At 46.7% G+C, this 19,323-nt stretch overlaps 1 protein-coding gene across 2 annotated transcripts in view; it reads right to left on the bottom strand.

Annotated features, from left to right (window-relative positions):
- CCDC57 (coiled-coil domain containing 57) overlaps positions 1-19,323 on the bottom strand; it is a 139,121-nt gene that overhangs the window by 39,956 nt on the left and 79,842 nt on the right. For both annotated transcript variants that reach the window (XM_066381624.1, XM_066381625.1), the window contains 3 exons: positions 2,748-2,863; positions 1,376-1,504; positions 450-666 (listed from right to left, as the gene is read on the bottom strand). In XM_066381624.1, the coding sequence (XP_066237721.1) occupies positions 450-666; positions 1,376-1,504; positions 2,748-2,863 (462 nt within the window). The remainder of the gene's footprint in view (positions 1-449; positions 667-1,375; positions 1,505-2,747; positions 2,864-19,323) is intronic.

Genomic DNA, 19,323 nt, shown 5'->3' on the forward strand with positions numbered 1-19,323 from the left:
TGGATTTCCTTGCTCCCTTGCCTTTCACTGCGAATAGCAGATTTTCATTTGTTTATTAGCTCTTTCCCTTTGGTTGTTTATTTGCTCGCCTGCCTTTGCAAGCCTCCAATAAACAGGTATGGCCCAACACTTTCCGGCTCTGCAGTTTCTCTACCATCTGCCCAAATCCAATGTGGACCCGCCTGGCCTCGGCCACCAGCCTTACACCACCTGCACAGACAGGTCCTCATGCATCAACCAGACACTGTGCTGGTGACCCCCTGCCCTTTGGTCTGCCCCGCAGAATGGGGGACTTGCTTAGCCATAACATCAGGAGGACACTGCAGGGCTCACAGGCGATTGAACCAGTGTGGGAGCTTGAACTTCCTGTCAGCCTGGTTGCGGCAACCCATCCTCACTGCCTCCAGTGACCAGCAGCAGCAGCAGCCCAGATGCACATGCTTACCTACCTGGAGCTGAGTTGTCCTGGGACGTGCGGCCAGAAGGGTTAGACCCCAGCTCAAGCAGCTTCCACGTGTCCTGGAGGGAACTGCTTGCAAGTGATGAGGACCTATGGGTGTGGTGGCTGCTGTCCTGGTGGAATTTGCGAGCCTGCTGTGGCTTTGGGGACTGGTTTTCTTTCTGACGAGTTGACTTGCAAGTTGCTGTGGAGATTTTGTGTTGCTTCTATAAAAGTTAGAAAAGAATTACCCCTGAAAGCCATACTCTCTCCCACCCCGAGGAAACAACAGGGCCCCTGTCGGTAGGTAGGTGATAAGACAGTGGGCACGGCCCACAGATAGGCCTTGGACGTGAGACCTCAAGAACAGGAGAGAGCCTGACCAGGCGGTGGCGCAGTGGATAGAGCGTTGGACTGGGATGCGGAAGGACCCAGGTTCGAGACCCCGGGGTTGCCAGCTTGAGCGTGAGCTCATCTGGCTTGAGCAAAAAGCTCACCAGCTTGGACCCAAGGCCACTGGCTTGAGCAAGGGGTTACTCGGTCTGCTGAAGGCCTGCGGTCATGGCACATGTAAGAAAGCAATCAATGAACAACTACAGTGTCTCAATGAAAAACTGATAATTGATGCTTCTCATCTCTCTCCGTTCCTATCTGTCTGTCCCTATGTATCCCTCTATCTGACTCTCTCTGTCCCTGTAATAAAATGAAATAAAATTAAAAAAAAAAACAAAACAGGAGAGAGAGGCCATGGGAGGAGCCTGTACTCTGGCTGCCAGGGGTCCCTCTGAAATCTCAGTGTGGGGATGGCCAAGCCAATGCTGTCAGGACAGGCTGGGTCTGGAGAGAAAGGCACTGTCTCTACAGTTGTGCTAACAAGCAGGGCCACTGTGGGCCTGAGCACCATGCCCTAGCACCCATACTGCTGGGCCTGCGTACCTGCCCTGGCCCCGCTGGGCCTGCCGCACTGCCTCGCTGGGCATCGTTTCTGCAGACTGCTGTTGCTGCATGGGGCTGGATCTTTCCTGAGTATGTGGAGAAATGCTCCTCCTTGGCATTCTTAGCATCCTGCCACGGAAATTCACATAAAAGGGATTCAGTGTTCGTGGTTCATTGACGAGGCATGCTACTGAGTTTCCCCTCAAGATTTAGAAGAAACAATCCCAAAATTACTGGTATTAGGGACTTGCTCTGCTTGTGGACAAGTCAAAAGGGAGGGACCTGCTGTGCTCACTAGCCTGGATTAGCCTCTACCCTAGCCACACCTCTTCTCAGCCCTTCTTCCCACCCATGCCCACAGGACCAGACCTGCATGCTCCCCTCACTGAGATGGGACTTGGAACTCATGTCACCTCATGGTGTAACAGGCTGTCGCCACCTGCTCTAATTTTATTTTAATTTTTCCATTGACTTGAGAGAGAAGCATCAATTAGGTATTCCTCTTAGTTGTGCACTCATTGTTTCTTGTACATGCCCTGACCAGGAATTGAACCTAGGGCCTCAGTGCACTGGGACACTTTATCCACTAAGCCACCCTACCAGAACCTCTCTCTAATTATAGTTCATTTCAATTAAACTGGAAAGACAAACTACACCCTGGAACTGTATGTCTATAAAACATCCAACACATTAGGACTAGAGTGAAGACTGCACAGAATTCCTTATTAAGTGAGTAAAGCTGCAAACATAAGTATGATAAAATTTATAATTAAAAAAAAACACAGGAAATAATGAAATGATACTATAACTATGTTTCAGTGCTGAAAATTGGAGGCTTTTTATTTTTTTATTTTTCTGAAGCTGGAAATGGGGAGAGACAGTCAGACAGACTCCCGCATGCGCCCGACCGGGATCCACCCGGCACGCCCACCAGGGGCGAAGCTCTGCCCACCAGGGGGCGATGCTCTGCCCCTCCGGGGCGTTGCTCTATTGCGACCAGAGCCACTCTAGCGCCTGGGGCAGAGGCCTTGGAGCCATCCCCAGCGCCCGGGCCATCTTTGCTCCAATGGAGCCTTGGCTGCGGGAGGGGAAGAGAGAGACAGAGAGGAAGGAGGGGGCGGGGGTGGAGAAGCAAATGGGCGCTTCTCCTATGTGCCCTGGTCGGGAATTGAACCCGGGTCCCCCGCACGCCAGGCCAACGCTCTACCGCTGAGCTGAGCCAACCGGCCAGGGCCGAAAATTGGAGGCTTTTAAGACAGCGTTTATTGTATTGACGTTTTTGTAATGAAAATGAAACATTTGAGAAATTAGTAAAAGTTGTTAAAAACACATTTCTTTTTTTTTAAAAAACACATTTCTGAAGGAGAGTTACCTGACTTGTGAGGTGGGGTTGCAGCTGTCCCAAAGGTGGGCCCTGCTGCAAAGATGCCTCAGTCTTCTCAATGGGGTGCTGGCCCTCAGGGCTGAGGGGCGCGGGAGGCGGTTTCCCTACAAACAAGGTGAGGGAAAGGTCAAGGGCTCATTCTGTGTGCACATCACGTCTGGACATCTCTCATGCTGAGTACAAACACACGTTCCTCTTCAAAACCAAACCCTCTTTTTCAGTGAATTTGGGGATGCACGGCTGTGAGCTGTCTGTGCCTACCGGCATTTCAGCAGCTTAGCGGAGCCCACTGACCATACTCAGACATATAGAACACACTCTACAGGCATACGTCCCTTAAATGGCTTCTCAAAGAGCCAGAAAGGAACACGTTTGTGGGCAGACCTGCAGACATACCCTCTCTGTAGCAGAGGAAAGTGAGAAGCAAGGGTTAAGTGTACAGTCAGCACTCCATCTCTGAGGGCCTCACATCTGCGGCCCACTGAGTATCTGAGCACCTGAGGATTGTAGTACCTGCAGTTCCTGAAACCAACCCTCCCCCACCCCAAACCCCCTGCAACAGGGCACCAAGGGACAACTCTATAAACCTGAAGATGACACTTGTAATCAAGGCTCAGCATTTCATCTTTCTTAGACATGATCTAGGCATCCAATGACTCTCCATTAACTCAATTTGGGTTCAGTTGCCAAAAACGCCTGCACATACTGAACATCTTTAACCTGACATACTGCAAGATGTAATTAGTGTTGGAATAATATTTCTCGATAACAAATCAATCTGGTTAAACAAAAGCTTCCTGATGACTTGAGTGAGTCTTTTGTGGGTTGTAACTATTTCCGTATTGGAAAACTGAAATGGAGATGATTTTTAAAAAATTTATGGAGATGATTTTTTAAAAATTTATTTATTTATTATTATTATTATTTTTTCACTTTTCTGAAGCTGGAAACGGGGAGACACAGTCAGACAGACTCCCGCATGGAGCCCCGGCTGCGGGAGGGGAAGAGAGAGACAGAGAGGAAGGGGGGGGTGGAGAAGCAAACGGGCGCCTCCCCTATATGCCCTGGCCGGGAATCGAACCCGGGTCCCCCGCACGCCAGGCCGACGCTCCACCGCTGAGCCAACCGGCCAAGGCCTAAAATTTATTTTTAATTATTTATTCACTTTAGAGGAGAGAGAGAGAGAAGGGGGGAGGAGCAGCCTCAACTCCCACATGTGCCTTGACCTGGCAAGCCCAGGGTTTTGAACTGGTAACCTCAGCATTCCAGGTTGACGCTTTATCCACTGCGCCACCACAGGTCAGGCGGAGAGAGATGATTTTTAAAGCGTATCCATCCGCCTGACCAGGCGGTGGCGCAGTGGATAGAGCGTTGGACTGGGATGTAGAGGACCCAGGTTCGAGACCCCGAGGTTGCCTTCTTGAGTGTGGGCTCACCTGGTTTGAGCAAAAGTCTACCAGCTTGAACCCAAGGTCGCTGGGTCCAACAAAGGGTTACTCGGTCTGCTGAGGGCCCGCGGTCAAGGCACATATGAGAAAGCAATCAATGAACAACTAAGGTGTTGCAAGCGCAATGAAAAACTAATGATTGATGCTTCTCATCTCTCTCCGTTCCTGTCTGTCTGTCCCTGTCTATCCCTCGCTCTGACTCACTCTCTGTCTCTGTAATAAATAAATAAAAAAATAAAAAATAAAGACTTAAAGCGTATCCATCCACTTGAAGACTGTGATGACCAGCACACTGCATGGTGCCTGTGAAGTTACTCCTGCTGTTGTAAGGTACCAAAAAGCTGAAAATTGATATTACTATTCTGGGAGGAAAGGTCAGGCTTTCCTATCAGGCTTTTTCCTGTCCCATACCTCCTTTGGGGAGGGGAGGGAGAAGAATGTAGAAGTTTCTGGCTTGCAAGAACAATGGGTCATTCAGTTTTAAATCTAAAATAAAGGTTAACCTAGAAACTTCTTCTATTTCAATAGAAGGCATAATTTACATACCACCTTGCATTGATTGTAGTTCCTCCTCCTCCTTGGAATGTTAAGGGTAAAATACCTCTAGGCTAGTGAGGGAAGATGAACCCTGAAAGATTTGTAAACATCTTTGATTGTGTTACCTTGAAAGTCTTAATGTTTCTGTGTATCCCCTAAACAAATGTTGCCAGCCCATGCCATGATGTCATGCTCTTCCCCGCCTGTGTGTGATCAAGGGTATATAAACAGCCCCTGAACTATTTTTGGCACTGCACGATTTGGGTCTGATGCCCCGTGTCAGCCATATGTGGCCGGCATACTTAATAACTCTCCTCCTCTAATAAAACTCTTCAAAATTCATCTGGACTGGGTGTCTCTATGTGAACTCGATGAAATGAGGTACAGTGCCTTTCAGAATCTGGGGTGTGGTACTTTATAACACTGCCACATGGACCTTGTAATGCCAGTGGCCAAGGCCAGGCAGGCTCTCACTGAATTCAGGCAGATGGTAGAAGAACCGTGGAGCCAGAAAGTGTCAGGCCATACCCATTTATTGGAGGCTCACAAGGACAGGCAAGCAAATACACAACAAAAGGGAAAGAGCTAATAAATGTTGGAATCCATGGGAGTCCGAAAGACCAGAGTAACAGGCTTTATTGAAAGGAAGAAAGGAACCCTGCCAGGCACTTCTCCGGGGAGAAGAGCACCAGTTACAGACTAGGGGCAAGTTATATAGTGTTTGGGGGAGCCTGAGGGGATACTGAGGCAAAAGTCCTGGTATGTCTGGAATGCTCCTCCTTGGGGGATTGGAGCATGTGGGTGTTGAATCAAAAGTCCTGGTGTGTCTGGAACCCCTCCTTGGGGCGGCTTCTCAGCTTTTTGGAATTCCTTTGTTTCAGGGGCAATAGTCCAGTAAGGGTGAGGTCTGACAGATAAGCGGAACATCAATAGAGCAGTTTGGCATTTACATATCTATCAATAAACAAATGAAAATCTGCTATTTGCAGTACAGGCAAGAGAGCAAGGAAAACTGCACCTCATGGTGACCAGAGAGCAATCTGGGAGAATCACTGCCCAGGGGAAGCACCCACAGCCCTATATAGGCTATGCACATGTGCCTCTGCCACGTACTCACACACTAATCAAGCAAAGTGCTTGTACCTGGTAAACCGGTGAGCAAGCCTAATACAGCTGCCCCACAGACCTCCTCAGATGGGCTTTGAAGTAACCTAGTGGTTTTTTCCAGGTGATAAAGGACATATGAGAAGTAAATTTGTTTTCCTTAGTTTATAATACCGGAATTTTTTTTTTAAATTTTTTAATTTTTATTTTTTTACAGAGACAGAGAGAGGGATAGACAGGGACAGACAGGAACGAAGAGAGATGAGAAGCATCAATCATTAGTTTTTCATTGTGCGTTGCAACACCTTAGTTGTTCATTGATTGCTTTCTCATATGTGCCTTGACCGCGGGCCTTCAGCAGACTGAGTAACCCCTTGCTCGAGCCAGCAACCTTGGGTTCAAGCTGGTGGGATTTTGCTCAAACCAGATGAGCCTGCGCTCAAGCTGGTGACCTCAGGGTCTCGAACCTGGGTCCTCTGCATCCCAGTCTGACGCTCTATCCACTGCGCCACCGCCTGGTCAGGCTATAATACCTGAATTTAAAAGCTATGAAAGCCTGACCAGGCGGTGATGCAGTGGATAGAGCATCGAACTGGGATGTGGAAGATCCAGGTTCGAGACCCCCGAGGCCGCCAGCTTAAGTATAGACTCATCTGGTTTGAGCAAAAGCTCACCAGCTTGGACCCAAGGTCACTGGCTCAAGCAAGGGGTTACTCGGTCTGCTGTAGCCCCACGGTCAAGGCCCATATGAGAAAGCAATCAATGAACAACTAAGGTGTCACAACGAAAACTGATGGTTAATGCTTCTCATCTCTCTTCGTTCCTGTCTGTCTGTTTCTATCTCTGACTCTGTCTCTGTAAAAAAAAAAGCTATGAAATAAGGAGATGTACAAATGGCCAACAAGCTCATGAAAAGATGCTCAACATCACTGTCATTAGGGAAATGCAAACCAGAACCACAGTGAGTATTGGGCAAACAACTTTGTAAAGTGTGTTTAGGTTTGCTCCTTGTATTTTGCATTGGTGCAGGGCAGCGCCCTCTGTGTGTGGTCTGTGAAGGGCTGCAATGCTTGCCCTCAGTGTTGCAGACTGCAAATTGAGGATTGCCTGCTGCTGTTGGGAGGGGTAATTGCTTGCTATTGTTTGCTAAAGAAGGGTTTTTTCCTTCCAGCTTGTTTGGCAGAGAGTACAGAGGATGCAGAGGGTGGAGAGAGGGAGAGAGAGAGAGAGAGAGAGCACAAGCTGAGGGGTTTGGGAGTCCTGCTGAAGTGATGAGGAGCTTGGGAACCCTGTCTGTTTGCTTGTTTGCCGTTATGATACTTTAATAAACGGAATGGCCCATCATTTTCTGACTCCACAGTTCCTTTACCGTCTGCCCAAATCCAATGAGAACCTGAATGGGCACAACAGCGATGGCCACTGGCCCTACGAAACCCAGAAGAGATGAGAAGAGGTTCAGACAAACATGTGCACATGAATGTCCACAGCAGCCCAAAGACAGAAAACACACAACGTCCATTACTGGTGAATGAACAATGTGGCCTGTCCATGCACTAGAATATTAGCCATGGAAAGGAAGTAAGACAGTCTCGCTACAATGTGGCTGAACCTCAAAAACAAGATGCTCAATAAGAGAGGCTGACACAAAAGGACACTTGTGTGATCCCATGACCAGAAAACACACCCAGAACAGGTGACCACAGGGATGAAGGGCCGACTGTGGTTTGTCAGGGGGACAGAGAATGGTGACACTACACTTGATCTTAGCCAAAAGGTCGAGAAGTGATAGAGAATGGTACACTAAATGGAACACCTTATAATTCCTTACATGGTAACATTCATGTCATACATATTTTACAAAACTTTAAAAAAGTGATAGTTCTGAGGTTGGTTGGCAATGGGGGAAGGTCACATGAGGAACCAGACCCAGGAACTTTGGAACCGTCCACACCCATGCATGCCAAAAGAAACCTCCCAGGAGCCCTTTGGAAAAGAGCAACCATCTGTCAGCCAATGAAATTTCGCCATGTCATATTAACCCGACCACCCTACAGACACTAGAAATTACCCCCACATGGATCCCCCCCATGCAACTACTCTGGCCCCTGTCCCCCAGACCAGAGAACATTGTCCGGGAAGCTCCCTGAATAAATCTTTTATTATTCCACACTTTGTGGCTATACTCTTCCTTCTTCCTCAGTGGGGAAAAATACCTGACATTTGGTGCCGAAAACCCGGGAGGAGTTTGAAGTCTGCAAGGACCGCTCCTCTCTCCTTCCAAGAAAGAACCAGGACCTCCAACCTTCCACCCACTTCAGCACACGGAGTGGTAAGTCCTCTGCCTCCAACCTCCCCTCAGTTCTTTCTGCCAAGACTCCCTGTCCAAAACCACAGCTGCGTCAGGGACCTCTTTCCGTCCCGAGTGTGTGTGTGCCCGTGGAGATGTCCTGAGCACATCTACTTTACCTATCCTTCCGGTGGCCAGAGCTTGAGTTGCGGGACGCCAATGCTCAACTCTGACCACTCCGAGGACTGAGGATGGCCGTGGGGCACAGGAATCTAATCCTAATCCAAAAACACTACTGGGTTGCCTTATCCGAAATCTCTCCCTCCCTAAAGAAGAAGAAACTGTTCTTCTCCACTGTGGCCAGGCCTCAGAACCCACTGGATAACCAGACCAGGTAGCCTCCTAAAGGGACTTTCGATTTTAATATTCTCACCAATTTATCACCAAAAAAAGTTGGGAACTGGTTGGGGATTCCTTACATCCATGGCTTCTAGTTATTCGTGCTTCTGTCCTAATCTCTGTGCTGCCTGTTTTATCACGCAGGCCCTTTCTGGCCAGAGAAACCTCACCTAAACCCTCCACTTCTGATCTTCCCTCCTTTGCCGACCTCCAACTCTCTCCCCCTCCTGCCTGACCCCTGGGGGTGCTCCTCTCTTGGAACCCCTCTCTGGTCCCTCTGCAGACCTCTTCCACTCCAATCTCTTCCCTCCAGGAAGCCTCCTCCCCTGCTGGCCAGAGGCCCCTCCCTTCTCCACTGTGTTCTTAAGCCCCTCCCCCATCAGGCCCTCCCCCGGCCACTGACCCTCACACTGGTTTGCAGGGCTCCTGACCCCACGGCCCAACCCTGATCTTTTTTTTTTTTTAAATGAAGATTTAAAATTTTTTTTTTTTAATTTCTATTTATTTATTTATTTTTACAGAAATAGAGTCAAAGAGAGAGATGGATACGGACAGACAGGAATGGAGAGATGAAAAGCATCAATCATTAGTTTTTCTTGCGACACCTTAGTTGTTCATTGATTGCTTTCTCATATGTGCCTTGACCACAAGCCTTCAGCAGACCGAGTAACCCCTTGCTCAAGCCAGTGACCTTGGGTCCAAGCTGGTGAGCTTTGCTCAAACCAGATGAGCCCGCGCTCAAGCTGGCGACCTCAGGGTCTCGAACCTGGGTCCTCCACATCCCAGTCCAATGTTCTATCCACTGCGACACCGCCTGGTCAGGCCCAACCCCGATCTTCTTGAAGGAAGGCCTGGCCCTGTCCTGCCTCTGGCTCCAGTGTTTCCAGCTGGATCTGGGTGCCGGGCTCCCCAGGAACCCCCCTCCTCTTATTCTCAACCACCAAACCCCTATCCAAGACCTGATGAACATGGCATTTAAAGTTTTTAAAGGTTGCGGCTCATAGGAAAAGGCCAAGGCTGCTCACCAGACCCACATGCAGCAGAAGGTGACACTCCAAACCCAGGCTCTTGTGGCAGCCCTGAGGCTGGCAGAGCAACAGAGGCAAGGCATAGGAGGTGCCCGACCCAAGTCCAGGCAGCAAGGAGGAATCCCACCAGAAGCTTGCTTTAAATGTGGCAAAGAGGGTCACAATGCCTGGCAGTACCCCTGCCCGAGGCCACCCACTAAGCCCTGCCCTGACTGCAAGCAGCCCGGTCACTAGCGGAGCGATTGCCCCTTTTGGGCAACAGACTCGTCCTCAGCGCCTCTACATGGAGGACAATCCACCCAAATGGGAGGCCAAGCCAGCCAGGTGGGCCTATCGCTTGAACTCCTAGGCCTCATGGACGACTGATGCAGCCCAGACTCGGAGACCCCCATCACCCTTGCCAAGCCCAGGGTAATGCTACAGGTAGCGGGTAAGTCCATCTCATTTCTTGTGGACACGGGGGTTACCTTCTCTGTTTTGCCATCACACTCTGGACCTCTAGTTCCCTCACAGGTCTTGGTTATGGGAGTGGATGGGACCCCTCTTTTCTTTTTCTTTCTTTCTTTTTTTTTTTTGGCCCCTCCCTGCCTCTGGGCCTCTTCTTTTCCCCTTCACATACCACTCCTGACATGCAGTTTTGCCTCAAGCTTGCCCCCATGCAGGACTGCTGGCAGTTGGAACCACTGGGCCCTACCCATCTCCGGCTCATGAAAAGGTTGGGCCCTGCAGATCCCCCTGTTGCTCCTGTCCCTCCCACCAGGAACCTGCCGCCAGAGTGAGCTAAAGCAGGAAGCAATGCTGTTCAATGAGACTGGCCCAAAGGAAGAAAGCATTGGGGTCCTCCACCGTCTGCAAGAGAAACTGCACAAGGACCTCTCTTTCTACAACCCGCTTAACTCCTGGTGGCAGCCACCCATCCTCACCTGGGCTGCTCCTATCCTAAGTCCTCTTCTAATTATCAGCATACTACTCATACATACTCCTCTTTTTTAAATCCTTACAGAACTGCATCAGCGAAGTTTCTCGAGTCACGGTCCAACAGATGTTCCTACACCCATATATGAGACCCTCTCAGAGCCACCAACTTTCGACCTCCCCTCCCCACGGCACCCCTAGCCAGCAGGAAGTAGCCAGATGAATAGCAGGGCCCCTATCTAACATAAAAGGTCAGAATGTGAGGTTGGTTGGCAATGGGGGAAGGTCACGTGAGGAACCAGACCCGGGAACTTTGACTGGAACCGCCCACACCCATATGCACCAAAAGAAACCTCCCAGAAGCTCTTTGGAAAGGAGCGACCGTCTGCCAACCAATGACATTTTGCCACATCATATTAACCCCACCACCCTACAGACGCTATAAATTACCCCCATGCGAATCCCCCCATGCAACTTCTCTGGCCCCTGTCCCCCAGACCAGAGAACATCGTCTGGGAAGCACCCTGAATAAATCTTTTATTATTTCCACACTTCGTGGCTATGCCTTTCCTTCTTCCTCAGTGGGGAAAAATACCTTACAATAGTTTTTTAAAAGAGCTATGAAATAGGTTATTAAAATCTGCCACTGCCTGACCAGGCGGTGGCACAGTGGATAGAGCGTCAAAATGGGATGCAGAGGACCCAGGTTCGAGGCCCTGAGATCGCCAGCTTGAGCGCGGGCTCATCTGGTTTGAGCAAAAGCTCACCAGCTTGGACCCAAGGTCGCTGGCTCGAGCAAGGGGTTACTTGGTCTGCTGAAGGCCTGTGGTCAAGGCATATATCAGAGGGCAATCAATGAACAACTAAGGTGTTGCAATGCGCAACAAAAAACTAATGATGATGCTTCTCACCTCTCTCCATTCCTGTCTGTCTGTCCCTGACTATCCCTCTCTCTGACTCTCTGTCTCTGTAAAAAAAAAATAAATCTGCCACATTTGCTCAGTTCCAATGGGCTTGTTCTCTCGGTTTACTCTGTATCCCTTTCACCCAAACAGTAAGATTATTCTTTACCATCTATGATCTCTGCCCAAACAGCAATGGTCAGATGCTTCCAGAATAATCTTTGCTTTATGTTGACATTATGTTTGATTACTTAAAACAAACAAAGCTTCTGCACTTAGGAGAGAGCTAAGGTTCTTCACAGTTCCATTCATTACCTTCTGGTTTTATTTTCAAATGTTTCATTGTCTCCTGTGAGCTGACAAATACAAGGTGACCAACTTTTTTACAATGAAAAGGACAAAAATAAATAGAAGAAAATAGTATCATAAATAAAAGAAACATTTTATTCATTCATAATATAAATGCATAATAAAAACATTTGGGGCCCTGGACGGTTGGCTCAGCGGTAGAGCGTCGGTCTGGCGTGCGGAGGACCCGGGTTCGATTCCAGGCCAGGGCACACAGGAGAAGCGCCCATTTGCTTCTCCACCCCTCCGCCGAGCTTTCCTCTCTGTCTCTCTCTTCCCCTCCCGCAGCCAAGTCTCCATTGGAGCAAAAGATGGCCCGAGCGCTGGGGATGGCTCTGTGGCCTCTGCCTCAGGCGCTAGAGTGGCTCTGGTCGCAACATGGCGACGCCCAGGATGGGCAGAGCATCGCCCTTGGTGGGCGTGCCGGGTGGATCCCGGTCGGGCGCATGCGGGAGTCTGTCTGACTGTCTCTTCCTGTTTCCAGCTTCAGAAAAAAAAAAACAAAAACAAAAAAAAACATTTGTAATATTTTATATTGTAATTATGCTTACATACCTATTAATTTTTAATAATTGTAAGAAAAAAGTACTCATTTAGATAATACTTTTCCACTGAATATTTTTTGTCAATGTATCATAACAATATATTGGAAATATCTGAACAAGAAATATCCTTCATATTGAATTTTACAGCAAGTGCTGCAGCTAGAGTTTCAACATTCAATCTCGATTTCTCACTTGTCCAAAAATCATTAGCAATTGAAAAAACTCAACTGCTGCATTAGTTCCAGGGCAACACAATGTAAACTGAACAAGAATAAACAAATTTTCACATAGAATATGTTCATTTTTGAAATGGCTGAATATTTCCACCCATCTTTTATCAGTTTTGATGTCTTCATTTTTCCATTCTATTAATTTTTTCAGAATTTAAATATACAATCTAATTTCTTCAAAGAGACAACTGTCAACTATTTTGATGTCTGGCATTTCTTTAGATAAAAACTCAAGACAAGACTCAATATCTGTCCAATATACTTGCAATGAAGTAAAAAAAACACCATTGAAAACTGTTATTTCCCATGATGTTTGTTTCAGACCATTCTTCGATATATTGAAAACATGTCTGGTAAAAATTCTGCACTTCTTTGATAAACTTTCCTGTTATGCCTGGATTTGATTTCTCTAACAATTTTATTTTTATAATTAAAGGAAGAAATTTTTCTTCAAAATGAGATTTATATTAAAGGATAAAGTCATTCAAAATAAGACTAACTTTGTAGCTGAAATGTGTTCACCTTCAATCTTTTGAATCGTTTTGTGAAAAATAGATGCTTGATTATGTACAAAATACATTAATATCTCAGGTATTTTATTATTGAAAAATGATTCCAGGAGTTTAGGACAAATGTCTAAATTTAGACAAATTTAGACATTTGTCTAAATTTAAAAATATGAATGGAGAGGCTCAAATAATTGTAGAACATGCTCTATAGCAGGTGTTAGAGCAAGCCATCTAACTTTTGAATATCCTAAAAGTTTTTGTATTCAACATTTGCTTCTTCACAAAATTGTTTTAAAGTAGCAACACAAATGGTAAAACGACTAAAATGCAAATAAGTTGTAGTTATTATTACTTCTACATCAATTGGCGTGGCACATGACGCTGTGTTGCTTGCATTTGACAAAATATGTGCATTACAACCTGTTCCTAGTATATTCTTTTGGAGTAACTCTTGTCATTTTACATACACATTATTCACCCCTTTGTGTCTTTGCCCACCAAAATTTGTATTTGTATTATCAGCTGTTAGTGCAACAACTTTGGATCTCAAATTGTTTTCATGTATTACTCTGTATAGATGGTTTGACAAAATTTCAGAAGTTTTGCCCTCAATGGATTCTAAATTTAAAATTTTTACTTGGAAAAAAATAAAATAAAATTTTTACTTGAATGCCCTTGGTAACATTAAAATATCTTACTATTATTGCATACAATTTCATTATGATTTGATACATCAGATAAAATCATTACAAATGCTGCAGTTTCCAAGTCCTCTGTAAGTATTTTGTCACAGTAATGTTTTTTTTTGTTTGTTTTTTTTTACAGAGACAGAGAGTGAGTCAGAGAGAGGAATAGACAGGGACAGACAGACAGGAATGGAGAGAGATGAGAAGCATCAATCATCAGTTTTTTGTTGCGACACCTTAGTTGTTCATTGATTGCTTTCTCATATGTGCCTTGACTGCGGGCCTTCAGCAGACCGAGTAACCCCTTGCTCGAGCCAGCGACCTTGGCTCCAAGCTGGTGAGCTTTTGCTCAAACCAGATGAGCCCGTGCTCAAGCTGGCGACCTTCGGGGTCTCGAACCTGGGTCCTCGGCATCCCAGTCCGACGCTCTATCCACTGTGCCACCGCCTGGTCAGACTGTCACAGTAATTTTTAAATACTGATTTCAAATCGCCTCGCATTTTGTCCTGGCACATTAAAATTTTGCATTGTGAAACTTTTTCAATAATTTAGTTGTACAATTCATACTATGAAAACTTTGTGAATTATGGTATGAAATGCAAATGTTCCCTCCATTGCAGCCAACTGTTTTCATCTTCAAAATAATTTGAAGTTTTTTGGTTTTTTTTAAATCTTTTTTTAAATTATTTTTTTATTTTTTACAGAGATAGAATGAGTCAGAGAGAGGGATAGACAGGGACAGACAGATAGGAACGGAGAGAGATGAGAAGCATCAATCATTAGTTTTCATTGCGTGTTGCAACACTTTAGTTGTTCATTGATTGCTTTCTCGTATGTGCTTTGACCACGGGCCTTCAGCAGACCAAGTAACCCCTTGCTCGAGCCAGCGACCTTGGGCTCAAGCTGGTGGGCTTTTGCTCAAACCAGATGAGCCCGTGCTCAAGCTGGCGACCTCAGGGTCTCAAACCCGGCTCCTCTGCATCGCAGTCCGACGCTCTATCCACTGCGCCACTGCCTGGTCAGGCAATTTGCAGTTTAAAAAAAACTTGTTACTTTACAACTGGAAGCTGATGCATCTAATGATTGCTTATGTTTGCTGGTGGTCAAGTGTTCTGTTATCGCTGCTCTTTCCTCAACTGCAATACAAAATTCTCCACTGCAAAAAAAAAAAAGCCTGACCAGGCGGTGGTGCAGTGGATAGAGCATCGGACTGGGATGCCGAGGACCCAGGTTCGAGACCCCGAGCTCGCCAGCTTGACTGCAGGCTCATCTGGTTTGAGCAAGGCTCACCAGCTTGGACCCAAGGTCGCTGGCTACAGCAAGGGGTTACTTGGTCTGCTGAAAGCCCGCGGTCAAGGCACATGTGAGAAAGCAATCAATGAACAACTAAGGTGTAGCAACGCACAATGAAAAACTAATGATTGATGCTTCTCATCTCTCTCCATTCCTGTCTGTCCCTGTCTATCCCTCTCTCTGACTCATTCTGTCTCTGTAAAAAATAAATAAATAAATAAAAATTCTCCACTGCAAATATTGCAGAAAACAATGCTATCTTTCTTTGATATGAGGAATGAAAATTCCTTTTTCAACTTAATGTTGAAATGGCATTTTTCTTTTGATTTTTCCATCCCTTAAATAAAATTAAAAATTAAATATAGAGCTACAAAAATGATGCAAGCACGTTAGGAACTAAAAACATTACATCATGGTAGGTGAATATACCAGAAACTAAATTAACAAAACTAAATATCAAACAAAATCACTAATTTGGAGTGATATTCAGTTGTATCTATCATCTTCTAATTAAAAACATCTGTTTTATGCAACTATTTAATCAAAATACATTATTAATAGATATGGTTTGAGGTTAGATTTCCACTTTAAAACTCAAATTTTGGGAAAATACTTGTAAGTAAAATTATACATATTTGGAAATTATTAAATAGATAATTAATAAAACATGAATTGTGTGCCCTGGCCCGTTGGCTCAGCGGTAGAGCGTCGGCCTGGTGTGGAGTCCCGGGTTCAATTCCTGGCCAGGGCACACAGAAGCGCCCATCTGCTTCTCCACCCCTCCCCCTCTCCTTCCTCTCTGTCTCTCTCTTCCCCTCCCGCAGCCAAGGCTCCATTGGAGCAAAGACGACCCGGGCACTGAGGATGGCTCTGTGGCCTCTGCCTCAGGCACTAGAATGGCTCTGGATGCAACAGAGCGACGCCCCAGAGGGGCAGATCATCGCCCCCTGGTGGGCATGCCGGGTGGATCCTGGTCGGGCGCATGCAGGAGTCTGTCTGACTGCCTCCGTTTCCAGCTTTGGAAAAATGAAAAATAAAAAAACCCCAAAACCCCCATGAATTGTGCTTACCTGTCTATGATTGAATATTCACTGAGAAAGAAATAATTGTGAATCTACAATGTCGTATGTGGAATGTCGTGTTTCAGTAAGAAGCACACAAAGCCATTTGCACGCTCGATACATCGAGCACTCTCTCAAGCTCTCCCATGCGGAGTGCATGTGCCTCATAATCGCGTCTCGCCGCACTGTACTGATTCTTGACAACCATCATGTCAAATACAAATATGTCACATCACTCGCAATGGATGAACTCTGCATTGATCGAATATGGACATTTACAGATTAGTCTTCCAATATCAAAAAGGAGGACATGTAGGAGGACACTTTTCAAGGGAGGACTAAACTTACAAAAGAAGGACTGTCCTCCCTAAAGGAGGACGATTGGTCATCTTAACAAATACTGTGTCTCAGGCATTCACAACGCTATGTCAAAGTTCAGATTTCCCAATGGCTGTGTGGAGGACATCCCAGGGGCTGTGCCAGGATGTTTAGAATGGAGTTGGGAAGCATGTGGCTTGTTGGGACCTAGGAACCTGAACCAAATGGAACAGGAATTCATCCCCTCCGTTGGGAAGGGCTGATGAGGCACAAGGGCAGGGTTTTTTTGTTTTTTTATTTATTGATTTTTAGAAGAGAGAGGAGGGAGACAGAGAGAAAGAGAGAGAAAGGGAGAAGCAGGAAGCGTCAACTCACAGTAGTTGCTTCCTGTATGTGCCTTGACCAGGCAAGCTGAGGGTTTTGAACTGGCAACCTAAGTGTTCCAGGTTGATGCTTTTATCCACTGTGCCACCACAGATCAGGCACAAGGGCAGGTTTTGTTTTAGGACTAAGCCTTTCCCACCCTTTTTGATGTGGGGTGGTGCAATCCCATCATGCTTCAGATAAGTGACTTTGTATTAGAGACTTCCCTATTTTGTACATTGGATTAAAGGTTTTAATTCCTACACTATAAAATGGGGGCAGAATGGGAGCTTGCTTTCTCAGTTCCTGAGATTAGCATTAGAGGAGAGAGCAGAGAGGAGAGCAGAGAGAGGCCACATGGAGGAGGCCAGGAGAAGCAGCCAAGATAGTGGAGTGCTGAGTGAGAAGCCAGTTTGTGCAGAGTTTGTGCAGGGAGAAGGAAGGAGATGGGGAGCAGAAGTGAATCAAGTCTGGTGAGCTAGAAACCTTTGATTCTGATAGATATGTAAATTCCAAACTGCCAGAATGTTCCGCTTATCTGTCAGACCTCACCCTTACTGGACTATCCCCCTGAGACAAAGGAATTCCAAAAAGCTGAGAAGCCGCCCCAAGAAGGGGCTCCTGACACACCAGGACTTTTGATTCAACACCCACATGCTCCAAGCCCCCAAGGAGGAGCATTCCGGACATACCAGGACTTTTGCCTCAGTATCCCCTCAGGCTCTCCCAAACACTATATAACTCGCCCCTAGTCTGTAACTGGTGTTCTTCTCCCCCAGGAGAAGTGCCCGGCAGGGTTCCTTTCTTCCTTTCTTCCTTTCAATAAAGCCTGTTACTCTGGTCTTTCAGACTCCCATGGATTCCAACATTTGGTGCCGAAACCTGGGACAGGGTACTAATTGCCTGGATGATCCCTCTTTGTCGTCCAAACTTATAACCAGGGAAGCAATGGGTAGCGGCAGCTCATCCCAGGCTTACTCCCTGATTCTGTTTGGACTTGTAATTGTGGGTTGATTGGCCGGCAGTCTAACCCTGTCCTGAACCCCTGCTGTATCAGAAAGGTAAGGAGTTTCTCCCTTCCCCTTCCCCGGTTGGCCTCTAAATTTCTCTCTAAAAACACCCCTTTCTGGTCGGACGGTTTTCTCTGACACGCCTCACGTTTTGAGGGGTTTGACTTTCAGTCTCAGTGGACTGCACGGAAGACTAGGCGCCTAGCCAAACCTCTCCACTCTCTCGGACTTCTCGTCCTTGGAGCTCCCTGACAGGTGGTGACGACCTCTATCAGGGACGACTCCCCCACACGGAGATTCTCTCCTCTTGGGACAGTGACAAAAGGCGGGGACGCCCCCTCTTGCTCACCTGTCTCCACTATGGGCTCTTCAGAGTCTAAGCCTTCCGACCAGACACCTCTAGGATGTCTCATAAAAAACCTCACCAAACTCGGTCTCTCAGACCTCAAACCGAAGAAATTAATCTTCTGTAACACGGCATGGCCTCAGTACAGACTAGACAATGACTCCCATTGGCCTGAAAACGGGACATTCAATTACAATATCCTAAGACATCTTGACAATTTCTGCCACTGGACGGGGAGAGCATCAGAAATTCCTTATGTGCAGGCTTTCTTCTCCCTTCTCTCCTGTCCTTAATTTTTTTCTTTTTTTTTTTTTAAAGATTTTATTTATTGATTTTTAGAGAGAGGAGAGAGAGAGAGAGAGAGAAAGGGGAGAAGAGCGAGAAGCATCTGCTCATAGTAGTTGCTTCCTGTATGTGCCTTGATCAGGGAAGCCAAGAGTTTCAAACTGGCGATCTTGGCATCCCAGGTCGATGTTCTATCCATTGTGCTACCACAGGTCAGGCTCCTGTCCTTAATTTCTGTGCCTTCTGTTCCACATGCAGGCCGTTTTGGCCAAAGAAACCTCACCTAAAACCTCTGCTCCTAATCTTTCCTTCTCCACGGACTCCCAAACTCTCTCCTTCTCCTGCCTGACCCCCGGGGCACCCCTCTCTCGGGACCCCTCTCTAGTCTCTCAGCAAGTCTTTTTGCTGCAGTCTCTTCCCTCCAGAAAGCCCTTCCCTTCACTAAATCCTGTTTTTTCATTCACCAGTCTCTCTTTCTCCTCCCCTGCTGGCCGGGCCTCTCCCATTCTCCACTGTGTTCTTCATCCCCTCCTCACTCCTTAGAAGCTTTGGCTCTGGCTGCGGTGCCTGTCTCTTCTCTGACCTCTCTTCCCTCCTTACAAACTCCAGTTCTGTCTGTCTCCTATCCGACCCCTCCTCCGTCCTTACAAACTGACTGTACCTCTTTCCTCCTCGCCCTCTCCCCTCTCCTCAGAGCTCTAAATCCTTTTGACTCCTCTGACCACATGGCGCCACACCAATACTTTAACCTCCTTCTCCTCCTGCAGATTCTGACTCTCCTTTCCATCCAGCTGCTCACCCTGTCCATCCATCTGCTTTCTCTCTTCCTCCCCTCTTTGCTGGCAACTCCGTGCCATCTCGAAAAACTTAAAAAACAGAATTGTATATTAAGCTATGTGAGTAAGTAATCTGTCTTGTTTCTTTGTTTGCCAGAAAATATTTCTAGTGAA

The sequence above is a fragment of the Saccopteryx leptura genome, chromosome 4, assembly GCF_036850995.1.
Source record: "Saccopteryx leptura isolate mSacLep1 chromosome 4, mSacLep1_pri_phased_curated, whole genome shotgun sequence".
NCBI classification, from domain to species: domain Eukaryota; kingdom Metazoa; phylum Chordata; class Mammalia; order Chiroptera; family Emballonuridae; genus Saccopteryx; species Saccopteryx leptura.